Genomic DNA, 16558 nt, shown 5'->3' on the forward strand with positions numbered 1-16558 from the left:
TGATATCACTTATACATGACCATTACTCTCCTCCTAAAAGACACGTCTAATAAAATATACAACGTCATGTAAATATGAGTTAAACACAAATATCAAACACCAATAATTTTAAGAACATTAAAGGTGGAAATAACGCAAGTTTTACTTATTTTGCAGATGTTGGAAACTCCAGAGCTACTGTATATCATGTACAGAATTGTTTGATTTGGCTTCTGTTCTATCTACTTGAAACCATTGAAAGAAATACAAAGATAGAATCCATTACTTGAGAAAATCATGAAAGAACTTTGAATATATATATACATCTTTCTGTCAAAGGTGTATGATTTATTAGTTGCTTGCAGTGCTACTTGTTGTGTAATGGATCAGGGCAAGAGGGCACTTGTCTGTCAACTGTTGCAAAAAACCTAACTGTCCCATTATCCACGTTCTCATACTTCCATCTCCTCTGAGCAGTCTCCGCTTGATCATCTTCAAGCTTCTCTCTTAGAAACTTTGCTCCCGAGACACCATTGTTGAGAGCCGAAATACTCAGAAACATCAACAGAAGATAGCCTATTAAAACACCCTTCGAGACCATTGTATGCTCTTTCACAACAAGCTGCTAAAAGTGGGAGATAAAAGACTACAAAAAATCCACAAGAGAGAGATGGTAAAATATTTATATAGGGATGCAAAATCAGGCTAAAAGGTGAAATTATTTTATGGTCGAATTCTTTTGCATTGACAAATGAGAGTGATGTATAATAGACCTTTGCTTCGGCAGTTTCCGTTGGAGGAGCCCACTGCAGTTTTCTTTATAATTTTGATTAACAAGTTGTCCCTGTGTGTTAACAGTGTGTATACGAAGTTTGTCACGGAAGTTAACCAAGTTATTAGGGTGTGTAAATGAATTGAGCTTAGATGAATAAAGTTGTATTCATGTTCGTTTGTTTGTTTTTAGATTCAGTTTGTGTTATTTAAAATTTTAGTATAATATCCGAATTTGTTTATTTATTTTTGAAGTTGTAACCTATATATTTACCAATTTGTATATGGATTTTATCTTGGGAAGTTACCAAGTTATCAGGGTGTGTAAATGAATTGAACTTGAATGAATAAAGTTGTATTCATGTATATTTGTTTGTGTTTAAAGATCTTTATATTCGATTTGTGTTCGTTTGAATGTTTAGTATAGTATTCGTGTTCGTTGACTTATTTTTGTTTTGAGAAGTTAATGATCTTTTCCTAGTTAGGGGTACTCTTTTCCTCCATATAGATTAAGGTTAGAGAGATTTTTAATGAGACCCCTAACTTAGGTCTCATTTTATTAATAAAATCCATTTTGCTGAGAAAAAAAATACTAATACAATTATATTGTAATTCTAGATTGAAAACTACTATTTACGTAAATGGTTTAACTATTTACTTTCATGACTTATATATAACATACTCGATAATGCGTTCGTTTTGTCGATATATTTTTATTAATTTTAAGAGTATGTGTCCATGTTGGTGGTGTGAAATCTTTCCTCATTGATATTGCATTTTGAACTTCGTTGTATTATGGTGAGCTTTACCCCTATTTTTCTTTGGTCTCTTAATTGTTAATTTATGACAACTTTGTTAGGTTAAAGTTTAAACTTGGGTTAATGACATAAAGGATGTACTTGAAATTAATTTTTTATTATGTAAATATGTTATTATTTTGTGGAATATGCAACCTCCTATGTGTCCAACTTTCACATGCTTAGCTAGTACTCCAATTCTGGAGTATGCATATGATCCATTTGGTAACAATATGTGGTCTTAAATTAAATGCATATATGGCAGAAGATGATCAACCATCGATTGATTCGATGTAGATGTTGTGCGATAGACTTGTTACTTCTCGAAACAAACTATAATGGACAATCGGGTCTTAAAACATTCTTTCAATTAAATATTATATATAATTATAATTATTACTTGTGAATTCATTTTCAACTAAAAATTTATTTTTAGTTTTCTACCCTCTGATGGATCATCCTACACTTTATCCAGGATTTGGTGGCATGCAACCTCCTTTGCATTCAATTTTCACAGGCTCAGCTATAATATCGAGGCCTTTGCACCCACAAACGACATATCCATCGAGAGCTAGCACACCTTTGACACCTTTTGTCCAGCCATCCAACAATCAAGAAGAAGCTTATTATCTGATTACTCTATAACCAAAACAATGCAATGGAGAAAATGTGTCTTGAATATCAAATGGTATTTTCTTTTAGATTTTGGATTTTACTTTAAGTTTCTGAATATTATCTTTTGTTTTGTTGAACTGTTATGTTTCAATACTTTTAGTTGCTTATCAATGAAAAAACAACAAGGTTAGTACACTTTTTCTCCCTTAGGATTTAGAGGGATATTCTTAGAGACGGCTACCTTGTTTATTTAAAAAAATTAAAATTAAAATTAAAATTATATTTTTACTTTTCTTTAAAATTATGCATAATATAACTACCCGAATAGATTACAAAAGAAACAAAAGGATTATTATTCTATTTTTATTTTTATATGATAATTTTATAAGTATTTTAATTTTGTGACAGAATATATGAACCCATCTCAAATTTGTGACGAAATATATGGACATGTCACAAATTTGTGGCAGGTCCATATGTTCCGTCACAAAATTTAAAGTTTTTTTATTTACCTGCTCATTTTCTCCAATTTCCCTCAATTGAAACATAAAATTTGTGACGGATTCACATGTTCCGTCACAAAATTTAGATATTTTTTACTTACCCGCCCATTACCTTCAATTTCTCTCCATTGAAACATAAAATTTCAAACATACCTATTTTGTACCCTATTTTTTTTTTCTTTTTTAAACCTTTCTAAACTCATTTATCTCTCATTTCTTTCTTCTCTTTTTATTACCTCTTTGGTTTCATGAAAAGTTCATCTCTTAATTTCATCTTTTTTTTATTATCATTTATCAAATATTAATGTAAGATTTAATTTTTGTTCAGTGTATTGTTTTAATATTTACTTTTTTATTATATTATTTTTAGTTAATCACAAACATATTTCATTATATTTTATTTATTGCTTTGAAATTTTGAAATGATAACAATTCTTTAATATGCAAATTTAATAATTTACTCTTTTTATTATTGAACGTTGTATTATTTTTTATGTATAGTGTACAATCAAATATTTATATTATAGTAAACTCATATTTAGTCATAGCTAATATGGTGAATTTAATTTTTTACAATATACTATTGTTTTCTTATTAAGTGATTATCTATATAAAATTTGCACTTGTTAGAAGTATTATTATTATCCATTTTTTTAAATTAATGAAATTATTTGAATTATATTAATTATTAATTTTTGGTACATTAATTAATTAAACAAAAATAGATTTATAGTATTTTTGGAGGGAATGAAAAAATTTCGGATAGATTCCCGAGAATTTTTCCCTCCTTTTTTTAAAAAAAGATTTAATTTTTCAGACGGAAGAGACGTAGTCCATCGGAAGTTAAAAAATCAATTTTTTATGTTTTTTAATATCTCGACTGAAAAGATTCATGCCTTCAGAAACCTAAAATATAATATTTTAAGTATATAATTTTTTGACGGATTTTAAATGTTTCGTCAGTAAATTTACTGATGGATTTTCGTCAGTACATTTCTGACAGATTAATTTATTTTGTCGGAAATTTTAGTTTTAACCAACGTTTTACTAATCACTCTCTTCTCTAAAAAATTCCGTTATTAATATCAAATTTCATCATAAATTCCCTAAAAAATTCCATCAGCAATTATACATTTTCTTGTAGTGTATTCGTTGTGCATATTATATTTTTAGGAATAGAACTTATCTTTGAACCTAAGAAAAAAACATTATTGATAATGCTAGTTACAGACCCTAAATAACAACAATAAAACAAGTACAATGTAATTTTAGAGGAATTTCTTTTTTCAAATAATTTAATAATTATAAGATAATATATGATTATAATGTTTTTCAATCATTGACAACGAAGACACACCTGCATAACATTAGAAAACATGAGAAAAGGACATTGATAAACTATTTTGCCTTTTCTCTCTAAATGTACAGGGTGCATATTTGATTTCACCCAGTCTGCAAATGAATTGAATCGGTTCAAACTGTACAACCAGTCGGGTATCGATGAATTGAATCGGTTCCTCGAAAAACCGAGATATGTAAGAGAGGTCATGTTTCTTAGACCATCAGGGAGATAACCCTGGAAACTGTTATAACTAAGATCAAGTGAAACCTGGGAAGTAAGGGTAAAAATCCAGCTAAAAATAGAGTTACTAAACGTGTTGTAGGAAAGATCCAGGGTTCCTAGAGATGAAAAATTATCAATTGGATAGACTTATGACAATTAAAGAAGGGAGAGCATTCGTCACTTCGAACCAATCGGAGGCTTTGCTGAGAGTTATGCCACTCAAAGAAAGGAATTTCAGCTTTGTAAGATTGGTAAGTCATTGAAGACTCTCTGCATAGAGATAGACAGATAAAATATCATGGAGATCAAGATACTGCAGGCTTGTAAGGTTTCCAAATTGAGGCGGGATTGATCCCTCAAATCCAGAATTAGAGAGGTTGTGCAAAGAACCTAGGAATCCTGGAATTTGTCCTCCAAAATTGTTGCCACTCAGATCCAGGTACTGCAAATGTTTCAAATCAAGCAAAGAAACCAACTCACCATTAAATCGAGATTGTTCGAAAGGCTTGCCTAGGGCGGCCGTATCATCGTTCGAATGGTGGAGATTTCCGAGACGAAGCTCAACGACACGCGCGGTTACATTGTCACGTACAAGTCCATTTCAGTCACAACAGTTCCAACTTTCTTTATATTCAAAGAAGAGTTTCTTGGAATCAGATTTCTTTAGATTTCAAAACTAGAAAACAAAAGTTCCAACTTTCCTGGAATCGTCCATGATCATGCAAAATGAAGTAAAAGAAGAGTTGGTGAATTTGTCTTGTTCATCTTGAAGCTTATTTATATTCAAGTATCCTGCATTAGAGGTGCAGCATGGAAAGACTCTTTCTAGTTTTAATTTATTTATTATATCATGGTTCGACGAATGCATGAGCAACGATTGAAGCAAAGTTGAATACCTAAAAAAAAAAAAACAACGGCACATCAAGTATTTCATATCTTTAGAACTGAAATTTTATTAAAATTAACTAAAAAAAACAAATGATACCTAAAAAGACAAAGGATCTGATACATAAAACAACCTCGAAATCCTAATAATAATTACTTCTAATCCTAATAAAATCGCGAGCAGTGTCGGTGAATAAAATATCTATTTGGTGCAAAGATTATACTACAAATTTCATCCACCGCCCGAAAAGCATCACAACAATATTTATCAATCTGTATGGAATCATTATATTTTGGTGTTGCACTCCAAATCTGTTCAAAACACCCGCTGTGATAACTCTCCATCGAACACCAACACCGCTTATCTCTTCTCACAATATAGGGGTAATATTTCGGTACTTCGCAAATGCTCAAAGGAGTCGACGGAATTGGACTAACCACAATTGTTGGTGGTGGTGCTTCAATGGATGGATTTGGTTTAACCATTGTTGGTGGATTTTGCGGTTGTGGGTTTGGTTTAGTCACCGATGGTGATGGTGCTATGGACGGATTTGGTTTAACCATTGTTGACGGATTTTGAGGCTGTGGGTTTGGTTTAATCACTGGTGGCGGTGGCGACGACACTAGTGGAAAAGGCGATAACGGCGGTGACGATGGTGGTGATGACGACAACGGTGATGATGGTGACAATGGTGACAACGGCGACGGCGGTGGTGGCAGCGGTGACGACACTGGTGGCGAAGGCGATAACGGTGGTGACGACAACGGTGACGATGGTGATGATAGTGACAACGGCGATGGCGGTGGCGACTGCCATGGGTTAATGTCGGATGGCGGAGGCGATGACGGACAAACACAAAAACAATACGTAATACACATTGAATTTTGTTTGATTATTTGGTAAGAAGAGTGACAAGGTGATGAACAATAATTATAACAATAAGCACCAACGGCACCAGCATCGCAATTTGATTGTGCATCCCCTAGATGTAATATGGATGTAAACAACATCAAAGCTAACAACTTAATAATTAAACCTCCCTCCATCTTTTTCTTTTCACTTCTCACAATCCCTTCTATGCTATTTTAATTTAATTTTGTATACGTAACTTCACATTTATATACCGAAAGTACAAGATGTATACTCTATCTAAAATGTTATTTTTTATATTTTTTAAATTGACTGTTATAAGTTAGGTTTAAGATAACAATTTGATTTTTACTCATTTTTTGAAATTTTCAATTAAATTTATCATTTCACTACCTATATAATTTTATGTATAACATTTTTAAATAAATATCAGTTCCTAGTTTAAGTATAATTATATTTATTTTTTTGTTTTAACAATTAAGTTTAAATATCTATTTTTAATGATAATTATGTAGCGAAATATCTTATAGGATAATTTTACGAAGTTTCAAATTTGTTTAGTTATTTGAATAATTTTTAGATAATGTTTTTTAAATGATAGTTAAAATAAGTTGTGTGCGATTTTACTAAATTTTAAATTTTTATTTAAATATAATTTATTAAGATATTATTTAAAATATGATAATTTTTAAATATATTTAAAAAAATTACTAAGATATAATTTTAAGAAGATTTTTTAAATAATAATTAAGAAAGATAATATAAATTCTTACGGTATAATTTCAACCTTTGTATAATTTAATAAAACCTTAACTATCATTGTTTATGCATTGAAAATAATAAAATATTTTGAATTAATTCCATTTTAATATATTTTGGCACAAATTTCGTACTTCTTTTTATTTTTTTTAAAATTTAAGTTAGGTTTAAGATATCAATTTGATTATCACTCCTTTATTTTGAAATTTTCAATTAAATTTATCATTTCACTACCTATATAATTTTATGTATAACATTTTAAATAAATATCAGTTCATAGTTTAAGTATAATTACATTATTTTTGTGTTTTAACAATTAAGTTTAAATATCTATTTTTAATGATTATTATGTAGCGAAAGATCTTTTGGGATAATTTTACGAAATTTAAAATTTGTTTAGTTATTTGAATAATTCGTAGATAATGATTTTTAAATGGTAGTTAAAATAAGTTGTGTACGATTAGGGCTGTAAATGAGACGAGACAGATCGTGAACTACTCGAGATCGACTCGATCAAGGCTCGATAAATACTCGATCGAATGGACTTGACTCGAGCTCGAGCTCGACTCGAATTCTTAACAAGTCGAAACGAGTTACTTGATACTCGACTCGAAAAACTCGTGAGCAGCTCGAAAATATAATATATAAGATTATATTTTTTAAAAAAAAAATTATTAAAAATATTAATATTTATGTATTGATTTTTTAAAGAGAATACATTAAGATTTTCATGTATTTAAGGTTCGAGTTCGAGTTTGAGGCTTCAATCAAGTTAAGTTTAAGAAATTTTTTTCTTCATTTCGAGCCTTTTCAAGCTGCTCACGAGCTTCAGTTCAGGATTTCGAGTTCGAGTCGAGCTTGAAAATTTTAAGCTCGCGAGTTTTCGAGTCGAGCTCAATTTCAGAGTTTTCGAGTCGAGTCGAGCTCAGCAATACTCGAGCTCGATTCGGCTCGTTTATACCCCTATGTACGATTTTTCTAAATTTTAATTTTTTATTTAAACATAATTTATTAAGATATTATTTAAAATATGATAATTTTTAAATATATGTAAAATGATGACTAAGATACAATTTTAAGGAATTTTTTTAAATAATAATTAAGAAATATAATATAAATTCTAACGGTAAAATTTCAACCTTTGTATAATCTAATAAAACCTTAACTATCATTGTTTATGCATTGAAAATAATAAAATATTTTGAATTAATTTCATTTTAATATATTTTGGCACAAATTTCGTAGTTCTTTCAATTTTGAATCTCTTTACCACCTTTACAATGGTTTTCAAATATTGTCATTGAATGTTAGGAAGTGTGAACAACAGAAAAAATATGCTCAGTAAAGAATCACTTAATTCATATCAACTGATACATTGTTTTTATAGCAGTTGTTTAGCTAGTCATTAACCGCTTAACAAACTAACTAACTTGACTAACAACCTAACAGCCTAACCACCCTTACATACACGTGCTGTACCTACAGCAGTTTTACAGTATTCTAACATTCCCCCTGCTCTTCCTTTTCTCCTCTCAAAGCCTAACATTCCCTCTACTTTTCTTATCTTGATCAACTTGAACAGTAGGCACTACACACACACTCTTTCGAAACTCTTCAAAAGCAGATTTAGACAAAGCCTTGGTAAAGCCATCTGCAACCTGATGCTCAGCTGGTACATAGTTCACAAATAATTGTCCAGCCGCGACCTTCTCTCGAACAAAATGCACATCCATATCAATGTGCTTAGACTGAGAGTGATAGACGGGATTTGCACTCATCGCAATAGCCCCTGTATTATCACACCAGATCACCGGTTCTTGACGTTGCTGCAACCCGAGGTCTTTAAGCAAGGTATCAACCCAAGTTACCTCAGCAGCAGTGTCTGCTACACACCTATACTCGGCTTCCATCGTCGACCTCGATACCGTTTTTTTGCTTCTTCGAGCTCCAGGACACAAGACATTTACCAGTAAAGACGCCATATCCTGAGATCGACCGTCGATCATCGACATTTGCTCCCCAGTCTGCATCAGCAAACGCTGCAATAGACAGACTATCATCTCCTGGTTGGAACATCAGCCCATAATGAACCGACCCAGCCAGATATCTCAATATCCTTTTGACAGCAACCATATGTGCTTCTCTCGGGGCATGCATGAACTGGGCGACCTTGCCGACACTATACGCTAGGTCTGGGCGAGTGTGACACACATACAATAAGAGCCAACTGTACTCCGATATTCAGTGGCATTAGAAATCAATTCTCCTTCATTTGCTGAAAGTTTGGAAGACAGGACCATCGGTGTTCCACAATTGGCTGCTCCTGTCATGCCAGACTTTTCCAGTAGCTCGAGGATGAATTTCTTTTGGCTCAGAACAATAGAATCTCGTGACCGATGCACCTCAATGCCTAAGAAGTAACTGAGCAGACCTAAGTCCTTGAGCGAGAAGCGTTGTCTAAGCGCCTGCACCACCTCTTGTATTCTACTAGTAGACTGCCCAGTGATGACAATGTCATCAACATAAACCAGCACATAGGTATCACTCTCATGCTTCCTATTGACAAACAAAGAAGGGTCTGCACGAGATGAGTTAAATCCCATTTCCTCCAGACTGTCTTTAAGTTTGGTGTGCCAATTTCGAGGCGCTTGTCGAAGGCCGTAGAGGGCCTTTTGTAACTTACAGACGAGTTGAGTTCCATCTGCTGCCATCATCTCAAAGCCAGGAGGTTGCTCCATAAAAACATCTTCACCTAGGTCCCCGTTAAGGAACGCATTGTTGATGTCCACATGCCTGAGCTCCCATCCGTTTGTCACAGCCAGAGTTAACATAACGTAGAAGGTGGAGAACTTGACCACGGGGCTGAAGGTGGCAGTGAAGTCGTGTCCTGGTACCTGAGAATAGCCTTTCGCAACCAATCTGGCTTTATACCGATGAATGGTACCATCTGGATTCCGTTTGAGTTTGAATAACCATTTGCAGCCTATAGGAGTACGTCCTGCTGGTAGTTTTACTATCGACCACGTGTTATTCCTGCGAAGTGCGTCTATCTCGGCTCGGACTGCCTCACTCCAGTTGTCGGACTGCAACGCCTCATGTATAGACGTGGGTATATTATGCTCGAAATAGGCAGTGTATGATTTGGGTTTGAACACCCCACACTTGCTGCGAGTCAGCATTGGATGATAACTTTGTTTCATTGAGCTTATGGCACCAGGTTCAGTTGAAGCATTATCGCATGTGTTCGTGTCAGCATTAACAGGCTCGTCCATGTCACCTACATCCGGACTTGTATTAGCATTGGAGTGAGAGGTTGCGTCTATGACAGGAGGAACCTCATTAGCGAACTCTAGCGGTTTGCAGTTTCAATCACAGTCTGAGTTTGTTGTGCTTGACCTGGAAGAGCATCTTCAGCCAAACCATCTTCAACACCGGTAGTATAAGGCATATTGTGCCACCTTTGTGTATCAGCAATAATTGGAATACTTTGTGATCGAAAGCCACTGGTACTATGTTGCGTATTGATCGCCTCTTTACCTGCAAACGGAAACACCATTTCGTTAAACACCACATGACGAGAAATATAAACCCTTCCATCATCCGCAAGGCACTGGTACCCCTTATGTCGGGGGCTGAACCCTAAGTACGTGCAAGGTTGTGAGCGGACGGACAGCTTATGAGTTTGGAAAGGTCTTAGATGGGGAAAGCACTGGCACCCGAAGACCTTCAGATTATCATAAACGGGTTTCTTGCTGTACAATTTCTCAAACGGTGATTGCCCTTCAAGCACCTTAGTTGGTAACCGATTGATGAGGTGAACAGCTGTTGTCATCGCATAGGACCAGTACTGAACAGGTAAGGACGCCTGAGTGAGCAAAACCAGGCCAAGCTCGACTATGTGACGGTGTTTGCGTTCTACAACACCGTTCTGCTCCGATGTATGGGGGCAGGACAGACGATGCACAATACCCGCTTGAGCTAGTAGCACAGAGAAAGGGCGATATTCTCCACCCCAGTCGGTTTGAACTGCCTTAACCGCTACACCAAACTGAGTTAATACAAGCTTATGAAACAGCTGAAAAGCAGATAAGGCTTGAGCCTTTTCCTTTAGGAAATAGACCCATGTGAACCTGGTATACGCATCTACAAACGACACGTAGTATCGAAAACCGTTAGATGGCACGTGTGGAGGTCCCCACAAATCTGAAAAAATAACTAACTTGCCCATACAGCAGGCCACGCAAGTTTTATTAACCTCAGAATCAACTTTTACATTGATTTGATTAGCTATTCTATCTAGAGCATATCGAGCTGGGTGTCCTAAGCGACAGTGCCATAGTTTTGACTGATCACGTGTAACATCTGCAGCTGCTACATGTACAGCAGCACCAGATTCTACTCCGAAAGCAAAGGTGTACAGACCATCCTTTTCTTCACCTTGCAGCAGGATATTTCTGGTTGATTCATCTCGAACATAGCATTTGCCAGCATGAAACTCAACATAAACTGCATTATCCCTAGCAAGCTTGGAGACAGAAATCAAGTTTTTTGTTATACGGGGCACATGCAATAGATCATTCAAAAATATAGCTCTTGAAGATTCAACAACCGTATTACCAATGTTATGGATGTCAAGCGACACTCCATTTCCCACAGTTAGTTTACCTGGGCCTCTAAAGTCAACGGAATTTGGGACGTTATTAACGTCGGGGGTAACGTGGTGAGTAGCACCCGAGTCCACTACCCAGAGGTCAGCTGATTTTGAGGCTACATTGGCCTGTGGTGATCGCACAACCATTTGAGGCTGACCATTGCAGTAATCACACCCCGAGCTAGGTGTTTCAACAGTCGAGTGATGAGCACTAGCAGACTGACCTTTGTGAGACCGTGACTCAGCAGTAACACACATGAAATCCTCATCGAACCGATGCCAACAACGGTCAACAAGATGACCAAGCTTGCCACATAATTGGCATTGAATTTTGGTTCTTCCTCGACCACGAGCAGCAGAACGATTGCTTGAGGAGGGACGAGAGACCTGGAACCTCGGTTGTCATCGGAGTATTTTGCCTCATGTTGAGCAAAACTTGCACTCATAGGCAATGATTCCATGGACTCATCAAATCCAGCTAACTGGGCTTCAGCATCTAGAAGCATTGTGTGTAATTCTTCGAGGGAGAGCGTTTCCTTCATCGTAGTGATAACCGCCATGAACGGCTGGTATTCCCTGGGTAACCCCTTAAGTATACTGGCTATATGACCAACATGTGGTACTGTACTTCCACAGGAGGCGAGTGCATCGCATACCTCCTTGACGCGGGAAAGATAGGTCCGCATAGTGTCATTCCCTTTTCTTAGTGACTGCAGCTTGCAGTGAAGTCCCATAGCAGCGGTAGTAGATCTGTTGGAAAACAATTGTTGCACCGTGCTCCATACTGTGGCAGCCGAATCTGCTCCAACAAACTGCGGCAGGAGGTGCGGGCTGATGGTGGAAAGGAGCCACGACGCTAGTGCACTGTCCTGTGCCACGAACTCTTCAAAGGCATCATTGACAGTCACTTCGCCATTGCTATCAAGTACCGTCTCCGGTGGTGGCTTCAAGACTCCGGTTAATAACCGCTCGAGGCGATGGCTTCGGACTGTGAGTAATATCTGTTGCTTCCACAACAGAAAATTCATCTCATCAAGGAGAACACTCACTTTCTTGTGTGCAAAGTTCTTGAACGACTCCATGATCGTTACCAAGAGAGAGCAGCAGTAGCGGAGGCTTACAAGAAATCCCCAGAGCGTTTGGCGAAAGATACCATGTTAGGAAGTGTGAACAACAGAAAAAATATGCTCAGTAAAGAATCACTTAATTCATATCAACTGATACATTGTTTTTATAGCAGTTGTTTAGCTAGTCATTAACCGCTTAACAAACTAACTAACTTGACTAACAACCTAACAGCCTAACCACCCTTACATACACGTGCTGTACCTACAGCAGTTTTACAGTATTCTAACATTGAAAGTGGAGGAATCCACTTTTTTAAGGTTTTCAACTCGTTGCATGGAAATTGAAACCGCGCAGACGGAATTGTTCGACTTATTTAACATTTTAAAGTTGGAATGGTGCGTGTATACAACCAGGGTATCAAATAGCGTTCTGAAAACGCTATAGCGGTCGTAATATTGTGGTCGTGCCACCGTCCGAAACCGTTATTCATGGTTTTTGCGGTGGGTCACAGATTCACACCGATTACGGTCGATTACGCCCGTAATTTAATAGAAAACGGACGATTACGCCGATAACGGTACGCAATCACCGTTATTCCAACCATTAATGCAAAAAATAAAACTTAAGGAAAGATATTTTGTGTTCGTCGTCACCAAAGCTGTATTTTTTTTCTTTCTTTCCAAATTCACGTTTTTTATACATGCATGTTGAGATTCAAAAGGAAAAAGAAAATGGAAAAGTAAAAAGGAAGAACAAACCTGTTTTGTGGGTCGCGCCGGAGTGGAGTTCACTGTAATCAGAGAAAAGAATCTTCGTCGGAGCTTAAGATTGTTGAAGAAAAAGAAAAAATCATTTACGCTCTGGATTTAGGCTAGAACATGTTATGGTTTTAGAGTTTTTTTTTTCTTGTTTTTGATATTGAGTGTTGAGAGAAGAAAACAGGAAGAAATGAGACTGGGGGAGGGATATAGTTTAGGATTAAAATATTTTAGGGTTATTAGGTTTAAAACAAAATTTTGGGCCCATTTTTTTAAAGAAAATTATAAAATATATCTTTAAGGAATATATTAGTTTTTCATCCTTTCACTTTTTAAAATTTATAATTTAATATAGTTTAGAATGTAAACTTAATTTTTGTTTAATTTAATCCTAATTTCAGCAATTTAAATAATGTGTTCACAATGTTATCATGAATTAATTATCTTATCATATTACCGGAATTTTAAAGTTTTTTATATGGTTAAACTATATTATATATGTCCTTTTAGCTTAGAAAATTTTGTAAAAATCATTAAAAATGACTTCTTATAATTATAATTATTATGTTTTATGATAAGTTGTGTGAAATTTAGAATAATTCACGACCGCGGCACCCGCAGTGACCGCTATGACATCCGTTATGTCCACAACCGCGATAAACGCGACGCGACCGAAAACGTGGCCGTGAACGCTATTTAAATCCCTGTATACAACATCAACTAACTCAGGTTTTCAATAAGATCAAGGTGATTGCTCATGTGACCGGAAAGATCACAGTTAACCAGAAACAAGAACTCGAGTCTATCACAGTCATCCTGACTGAGATTCTACGACTTGTGATATGTCTAGACTCAGTTTGACACCATGATAGAACAAGATTTGTCATGCTGCAAAGGTTTCCCAAGGATCTTAATGCTGCTCCTTCTAGATTTTTGTTGGCTAAGATGAGGCTTACGGCTTGTGTCAAGTTTCCGACACCCTCTGAGATTGTAGCTCGCAAGTTATTGGACTCGAGATTGAGGTGCTGAAGATGGTTCAAACCATACAACCGACCGGGCAACGGTGAATTGAATCGTTTGCTTGCTAAGCTGAGATAGGTAAGAAAGGTCATGTTTCTTAGACCATCAGAACAGTAAGAGTAGAAATCCAGCTGAAAATGGAGTTACTAAATGTGTTATAGGAAAGTTCCAGAGTTCCCAAATATGAAAAATTAACATTTATAGTTCCCAAAGAAGAGGTTGATTAGTTATCTTCAGTTGAAATTGTATTGCCATCCAAACAATAAGAGAGGCATGAGCAATCTTGGGCCAATCCACACCTGTTTTCTGTTTGCATCTTTCAGCTAATAGAGGACAGTCTTCAATCCTCAATTGTTTAAGGTGTTGCATGATTTTTGGCAGGCTAGATAATTCCGGCAATCAACGTATTCGATGTTTTCAAGTGATGTGAGATTGTGCCACTCTGGTGAACTTTTTAAGTTCTCACAGTCTACAATGGCCAGATTCTTCAAGGTGTTGGTGCATCCCCGTAGAAGCCATTGGGATAGAGCCACCAAATTTCATAAATGTCCGACGGACAAGGATTGCAGGATGAAACCACCATCACAATGACCCTCTTTGAGTTCATGTATTGCAGTTAGATATTCCAAACCGTGTGCAGTGATACCAAGTTTCTGCAACAAAGAATACACAGTGTATGAAGGGATGTGAGTTTTTGAATTCTGAAGAGATTTCAAGTGTTCTAATCCATGACCCCGAAGATTTCGTTTCTTCGTAGTTAATGATAAAAGTCTCAGACTGCTCAGACTGATCATGTACCTCATATCCTTAGGCAACTCTTCAATTTGTTCACAACCATGGAAAAACGGAGTTTGCAAATTTTGCAACTTACAAATGGAGTTGGGAAGTTTCTTGATGTTGGGGCAGTAATAAAGGTCGAGATACCTTAAATGCTTCAAATTACCGATCCATTTCGACAATACCTCGAATGTAGACCTCGAAAGATCGAGCATCTGCAACCGTTGGAAAATCTAGAGATATGTTTTGATAAAGGATTTGTCTGTAGGACCATTTCCCATATTTAGAGACCTAAGTGAACGCACATGCCCGAATTTATCAAGGAATGGGAAGCATTTTCAACAGAAGAATCATGGTTAACAAGCCATACGTGTAACCGGGAAAATATTTTGCTCCAAAGAGTGTACTATACAACATTCATTATTTGTAACAGATGATTCAAGATCATGCATGTTGAATATACCTAAAAACAAGAGGTGATCATAATCTTGGAAAAGAGATCGGGACAGCAGGTCATTCAGATAACGTCTGCCGATATCATAGGGATTCTCATTTGTTTTGATGGATTCAAGAAGACCATGAGCCAACCAAAATGTGATTAGCTCAAGTTCAGAGAAATCTAAATCCTTCGGGAAGATTGAGCAATAAGCAAAACATTGCTTCAGCTAAGGAGATAGTTGATCATAGCTTAGTTACAGAACAGAAAGGGTGTCATTATCTTTCTCCATTAATTCCCAAATTTCGTTATTATTTTATTGTTAATTACTCCTTGTTCGTCGATTTACGTTGTTAAGTCGGACATTTTCTTTTATTTTCTATGCAAGACATTGGATTCCAAAAACTATTCTAAAAATGACAAATTTTTGTAGTTTTTATTTTTCTGGAGTCAAGGTTGGACAAGTTGACATGATTTGGGGCATGACTCTGCTGACGTGGAGTCTAGTCAACACCTTTTAGAAAGTCCAGTCAGCATTTTCATGGAATCAAAAGACCTAGCCGCAAATTCATACTTGAATTTAGGAATTATCTTTATTTTTGGGATTTTATTCAAACAATTAAAGGAATTAACTATTGTGATTTTTAGGAATTATCTTGAGCATTTTTAGGATTTTAGGAAGCTATAAATACCCCTTGGGGTAAGTTTCAAACATATCTTTCACATTCGGGTTTTTACTTATTCTTGTTTACTTTAGTTTTATAAAATTTCTTTCTTTTTACGTTTGTTCTTTATTTATTTTAAAAGCTTTATTTATTTTAAAAATGCTAAGCATGATTTCTATCATGCTTAGCTAAGTTTTTCATAGCCAAAGGCTAAAGCGATGACTCAATTCTAATTGTGAACATTTTCAATTTTCTAGAATTAAGGATCGGTAATCGACTATCCTTTTATATTCAAAACACTTTCAAATAAAAAAGAGCCCATTGGTTTGTTAGTTGTTTCGGTTAATAGTAGGGAGGAAGGATCGTCTTGTAGCACATTTGACTTCCTGTGAACAAACTTAAAGGTGGTCCGCTAAGCGAAACTAAGATCAGATTTGAT

At 35.7% G+C, this 16558-nt stretch overlaps 1 protein-coding gene across 1 annotated transcript; it reads right to left on the minus strand.

Moving 5' to 3' along the window:
- Positions 1 to 346: 346 nt before the first annotated feature.
- LOC120154870 (anther-specific proline-rich protein APG-like) lies at positions 347 to 5993 on the minus strand. The gene is made up of 5 exons (XM_039166516.1): positions 5553 to 5993; positions 4544 to 4671; positions 4418 to 4499; positions 4092 to 4274; positions 347 to 601 (listed from the first exon to the last, which is right to left on the minus strand). Exons 1-5 carry the CDS (start codon positions 5991 to 5993, stop codon positions 347 to 349), a joined length of 1089 nt encoding a protein of 362 aa, XP_039022447.1.
- Positions 5994 to 16558: the final 10565 nt, after the last annotated feature.

This window comes from Hibiscus syriacus, unplaced genomic scaffold (genome assembly GCF_006381635.1).
Source record: "Hibiscus syriacus cultivar Baekdansim isolate YM2019G1 unplaced genomic scaffold, ASM638163v2 tig00111151_pilon, whole genome shotgun sequence".
NCBI lineage: Eukaryota > Viridiplantae > Streptophyta > Magnoliopsida > Malvales > Malvaceae > Hibiscus > Hibiscus syriacus.

Excerpts from the sequence above, each read along its gene's own strand:
- LOC120154870 (XM_039166516.1), bottom strand. The coding sequence starts at position 5,993 with ATGTGTATTACGTATTGTTTTTGTGTTTGTCCGTCATCGCCTCCGCCA. Across the intron at positions 4,500-4,543 it reads GGAAACCTTACAAGCCTGCA|AGAGTCTTCAATGACTTACC; the intron begins GTATCTTGATCT and ends ATCTCTATGCAG. Across the intron at positions 602-4,091 it reads TGAAATCAAATATGCACCCT|CTTGTTGTGAAAGAGCATAC; the intron begins GTACATTTAGAG and ends CACTTTTAGCAG.